The sequence below is a fragment of the Oryx dammah genome, unplaced genomic scaffold (genome assembly GCF_014754425.2).
Source record: "Oryx dammah isolate SB20612 unplaced genomic scaffold, SCBI_Odam_1.1 HiC_scaffold_5, whole genome shotgun sequence".
NCBI classification, from domain to species: domain Eukaryota; kingdom Metazoa; phylum Chordata; class Mammalia; order Artiodactyla; family Bovidae; genus Oryx; species Oryx dammah.
Genome location: NW_024070189.1, coordinates 92,971,598 through 92,976,108, shown reverse-complemented (window position 1 = coordinate 92,976,108; position 4,511 = coordinate 92,971,598). Strand labels below are relative to the sequence as shown.

The following is a 4,511-nucleotide window of genomic DNA, read 5'->3' as shown; positions in this document are numbered from 1 at the left end:
ACGTTCCGTTCGACCACGCCAGTTACCGGAAGCAGAGGCGAGCGCTCTACGATGACGTCATCACGAAGCTACTTGGACCAATCAACTTTAGCAGTGGAGCCCGCGGACTCCCAATGACCTACTGTCTTGTTGGGCTGTTGGCTTTGGGCGGAAGCGGCTGTGAAGCCTAAAAGGAGGAACATGGGGGTGAAGCTTGAGGTGTTTCGGGTCAGTGAGCAACGGAGCGGTCGGAAGGCTGGGCGCGGGGTTCTTCCTGGATGAGGAGAAGGCTCTGAAAAGGGAGGCCTCCGAGAGAGGGGCTCTGGGGCGAAAGCTCCATTGATTTGAAAGGGACCTTTACGGTTGGAGACGCAGAGGAGGGGCCGCTGGGTTGGGGGCTCTGGGAGGGCAGGTGTGAGGAAAGCCCTCTGAGAGATGTGACCTGGGAAGGAGGCTCTAAGAAGGAAGACTTCAGGCTCTGGCGGAGCTCTCGGGTTTACAGTGGGTGTGCGTCTTTCTCCTAGACCGACTCCTAGACTCCGAAGAATGAGTTCTGGGTCTGAGGGTCTCTGGAATCTAGCTGGGGGTGGTTTGAGGTCTCAGAGAGATGCCTTTATTGTACGAGTTCTTCTGCTCCTGGGGCCAATATGTCTGTCTTTCATTGAGAAAGGGTCTTTTAGACTCGGAGGGGGCTTTCGGGGTGGGGGGTGACTCTTGGATTCTGGGGACTAGACTTCAAGCTATGTGACTTCTGTACCCTTGCTGGGAGTTTTGGGGTTCTGGAGGGTCCTGAGGAAACACCTCTGGTCTCGGCCAGAGGATGGTTTTCCCGACTCTGAGCAGCCTCTGTACAGTAAGGGTGGAGGCGGGGATGGTAATTCCTGACTACTCATCCCTCCCCTTCCCTTCCAGATGACGATCTACCTCACCTTCCCTGTGGCTATGTTCTGGATTGCCAATCAGGCCGAGTGGTTTGAGGACTATGTCATACAGCGCAAGGTGGGCACCAGTTCATTCCAGGGGGTGGGGAAGGGTATGAGGGAGCAGGGTCAGCCTCCCCTGAGCCGACCCTGCCCTGGATGCAGGGCTCTGGAGGCTTCTGGCTTGTGACTCCATCTGTGACTTTGTCCCTACAGAGGGAGCTGTGGCCCCCTGAGAAGGAGGACCAGGTAAGCATGTAATTTTCCTCCCACCGGAGGGGGGAGGGCCCTGGATTCCTGTGGCCATGATGGGACCCTCAGTCGTGGGCAGGGAACCTAGAGTGGAGGGACATATGGTTTCCTTAACTGCCCTCTCCCTGAAAGTGGAAGTGAAAGTCGCTCAGTCGTGTCTGACTCTTTGCGGACCCCATGGATTCTACAGTCCATGGAATTCTCTGAGCCAGAATACTGGAGTGGGTAGCCTTTCCCTTCTCCAGGGGATCTTCCCAACCCAGGGATCAAACCCAGGTCTCCCGCATTGCAGGAGGATTTTTTACCACCTGAGCCACAAAGGAGGCCCAAAAATACTGGAGTGGGTAGCTTATCCCTTCTCCAGCAGATCTTCCCAACCCAGGAATTGAACTGGGGTATCCTGCATTGCAGGTGGATTCTTTACCAACTGAGCTATCAGAGAACTCCCTGAAGGTTGAAGCTAATCTGGGGTTGTAATTGGCACAGACTTCATTGTAGACAGGAACTCTGAAGCCACGGTCTGGGGGGTTAAGGGGAGATGGGCTGGGAACAAGATCCAGGCCCTGAGTGCATTTGCCTCTCCTTCCTTCCCATCTCACCTCCCCAGCGCCGGGAGCTAGAAGAATTCAAAGAGAGGATACGGAAGCAGCGGGAGGAGAAACTCCTTCGTGCTGCTCAGCAGAGCCCCTGAGGTCTCTACATGCCGGATCTCCAGCCTGCCCCGCAGAATAACACACACACGGTTCTCTGTTGCTCATGGAAGTGCTTTATTGTCGGCTCTCAGGGGCCAAGTGGGGCCCAGGACACCTCAGGCCCTCAGGGGGCTTGTGTCTGAGGCTGGGGGCTGCTGTTCCGACGGAAGCTGAGAGCAGCTGGGTCCTGGGGGGTGAGGAGGGGTTGGGGACTGAGGGTCCCAGCTCGTTTCTGCACTCCGTCCTATTGATACAAAGGAGTCAGCCAGAGAGAGGGGCCGAGGGTAGTGCCAACCAGAGGGGCACACAGACACTGGAGGGGGGTGGCAGATGGCAACTGGGTCACACCTCCCCCCTCCCCTTACCTGCTCCCACTGTCCCTGAACCTCTGTGCTCCTCGGTTACTCAACATTAAGGGCGGTATTTTGGGGCTGGTGGGTCTTGGGGGCCTCACTGGGGTCCTGATCAGAACCCAAGCTGTGGGCAAGTATGTGTGATGTGAACATGTGGGGGTCTGGATGCATCCTGTGCACAAGCTCACCTGTCCTCCACCCTCGGGGTGCCTTCCCAAGGAGTCTATTCTCTGTCACCTCCTCATAGCTCTCAGACACTCAGGCTCAGGAGCTGTGAGTTCCCGCCATGTCTCTAACTTGAACATGCCCCAGACATGACCTCGATCCCTTTTCAGCCCTGTCTGGGCCTCTGCTCTCCCTCTGAACTGGGGTATTGGATCCACCGGGGTCTTGTGACTGGCAGGGACTCAGGATGAGTGCGCCTACCAGACAATGGACGGACAGAGGTGGGGGTGGGGCCCCTTGCACTCCTGGCTGGGGGTGGAAGGCAGGGTTAAAGGCTTCAGCCTGGTCGGTCTCTCCTCAGCCCAGACAGAACATCACCTACCTTGGGGCCCAAAGGCTGGAAGCCAGGCAGGGAGCTGACCGTCACTCGCTGGTCATCCATGCGGCGGCCCTGGGTATTAGCCAGCATGTCCATGAGGCTGTCCATCTCGGGTGCAGGGGTGCTCTCTGCGTGGAGCCAAGGCCGTGGGGAGCTCAGACAGCCCAGCTGGAGCCCCCCAGCCCACCCTGCCACCCCGCACTCACATCCTCCAAGAAGCATGCTGGTATCTGCCTCCAACCCGTGGGCATCTCTGTCCCCAGTCACCAGCTCACTTTCTCAGACTCTTGCCCGCAGGCCCCCCAGGTGGCCACTTGCCCCATTCATGCCCGGCCACCCACATCACAGCCACTTCTGCACACCCTGCTGCCCACTCTCACGGCTGTCAGAGGCTGGGCCCGGCCCCGCCTGCAGCGAGCAGCGCTGCTCCTCCATCCGGCCGCCTTGCACGTGGCTCAGCAGGTTAAAGAAGCCCTCCTGGTCTGGGGAGCCAGCCTGGGGAACAGATATGCTCAGTCCAGCCAGCCTCAGCCAGGAGACCCGTCAACGCAGCCAGCCAGCTTCCACTTGGCTCCCAGGCCCGCCCTGAACTTCTCTGTGGTTCTCACCATGGTCCCCGCCGATGTGCTGCTTTGCAGAGCTGCTCCAAATGAGACATGAGTCTCCTTCTCAATCTCACCGTGGCCCCTGCCCCAGGGGGCCCCACCAGCAGTGCCACGTGACTGCAGCACTGCCCTGAGAGAGGGCTGATGTCCTACATAGGGGCCTGACTGCAGGGCGGCCTGGGACTGGGACACTAGCCAGGGGACCATCCCGGGGGCCGCTCCCTTATCCCAACCTCCTTCCCCCATAGGGTCATCACAGAGCCCTGACCTCGCTGGGGGCTGGATTAGGCACTCAGAGCCTCAAGTGCCCTCCTGCACCTTCTTAGGTGGCAACTGGGTCAGGGGTCCCAGAAGACTCCTTGCTAATTAGGTGCCCTACAAATGAATTAGTCTTGTCATTCATAGGCCCTTGAATGGGGGGTGGGGCGGGTGGGGCCTGCTCACCTTGTTGCAGGCAGAGCCCACATCCTCCTCTTCCTGGTCCATCGTTGTCCCTGCTGCCCTCCCCTGGATCCCGTCCACCTTCTGCTGGCCTCTGCCCCGGTCCCAGGCCAGAGAAGGCTTTTTAAGAGACTGGGATATTGGGGGGTGGGGGATGGGGTGTGTGTAGTGGATACCCAGCCCCAAATCCCCAGCTCATGCCCCATCTGCTCCCACCCAAGCTTAAGCCCCATAAAGATGATCCAGATAATTGTTTTTGCAGTGTGAGGCCAGGGCTGCTGTGGGGGCAGGAGGCAGGGTGACCTGGGTTTAGGACCTGCTGGGCCTCAAGGACTCAGGTGAAGTGCAGGGTCCCCGCAGTGGAGAGCTTGAGCTGACTGGACCCCCTTGGGAGAGGGCTGGACTGTGGGACAGCTCAGGTGAGATCTGCATCCACCTTGCCCACCCGTATTTGCTGGAAAGGCAGTTGCCATCCACAGGTGGTGGGAGGAGAGGAAGCTCAAGGACACCTGAGCCACCACCACTAGCCTGGCTCCACCTCTGTCTCCTGGCCATCCCTTCTACTACTGTCCGCAGGCCTGGTTGTCCCCACCCCATGCCCCAGAAAAACTGGAAGTTATGGGAGCACTTGTCTCTCATCACCAATGCCAAATTGGCCTGTCTCCTCCCATTTGAGCCCCCCTCTCCCAGTCCCAATTAGGGATGAGAGGCTAGAGTCCTGGCGA

General features: G+C 58.8%; 2 protein-coding genes across 4 annotated transcripts; one reads left to right on the top strand and one right to left on the bottom strand.

Annotated features, from left to right (window-relative positions):
* The first annotated feature begins 55 nt into the window (after positions 1 to 55).
* On the top strand, positions 56 to 1,908 carry LOC120863908 (protein PET100 homolog, mitochondrial). Its single transcript, XM_040240565.1, has 4 exons — positions 56 to 207; positions 892 to 978; positions 1,116 to 1,148; positions 1,759 to 1,908. The coding sequence occupies exons 1-4, from the start codon at positions 181 to 183 to the stop codon at positions 1,840 to 1,842; spliced, it is 231 nt and encodes a 76-aa protein (XP_040096499.1). The 5' UTR covers positions 56 to 180; the 3' UTR covers positions 1,843 to 1,908.
* On the bottom strand, positions 1,900 to 3,656 carry PCP2 (Purkinje cell protein 2). 3 transcript variants are annotated; one of them, XM_040240563.1, is made up of 4 exons: positions 3,349 to 3,656; positions 3,115 to 3,235; positions 2,744 to 2,868; positions 1,900 to 2,087 (listed from the first exon to the last, which is right to left on the bottom strand). In XM_040240563.1, exons 1-4 carry the CDS (start codon positions 3,589 to 3,591, stop codon positions 1,968 to 1,970), a joined length of 609 nt encoding a protein of 202 aa, XP_040096497.1. In that variant the 5' UTR covers positions 3,592 to 3,656; the 3' UTR covers positions 1,900 to 1,967. The 3 variants fall into 3 exon arrangements, with proteins under 3 accessions (XP_040096497.1, XP_040096496.1, XP_040096498.1); XM_040240562.1 differs by having other exon boundaries at positions 3,103 to 3,235; positions 3,349 to 3,650; XM_040240564.1 differs by having other exon boundaries at positions 3,121 to 3,235; positions 3,349 to 3,648.
* Positions 3,657 to 4,511: the final 855 nt, after the last annotated feature.

Coding starts and splice junctions, on each gene's coding strand:
- LOC120863908 (XM_040240565.1), top strand. CDS start 181: ATGGGGGTGAAGCTTGAGGTGTTTCGG. Junction 208..891: donor TGAAGCTTGAGGTGTTTCGG/GTCAGTGAGCAA, acceptor CTTCCCTTCCAG/ATGACGATCTACCTCACCTT. Junction 1,149..1,758: donor CCCCTGAGAAGGAGGACCAG/GTAAGCATGTAA, acceptor TCACCTCCCCAG/CGCCGGGAGCTAGAAGAATT.
- PCP2 (XM_040240562.1), bottom strand. CDS start 3,591: ATGGGGGAAGGAGGTTGGGATAAGGGAGCGGCCCCCGGGATGGTCCCC. Junction 3,236..3,348: donor GCACATCGGCGGGGACCATG/GTGAGAACCACA, acceptor TCTGTTCCCCAG/GCTGGCTCCCCAGACCAGGA. Junction 2,869..3,102: donor CCGTGAGAGTGGGCAGCAGG/GTGTGCAGAAGT, acceptor GGCTCCACGCAG/AGAGCACCCCTGCACCCGAG.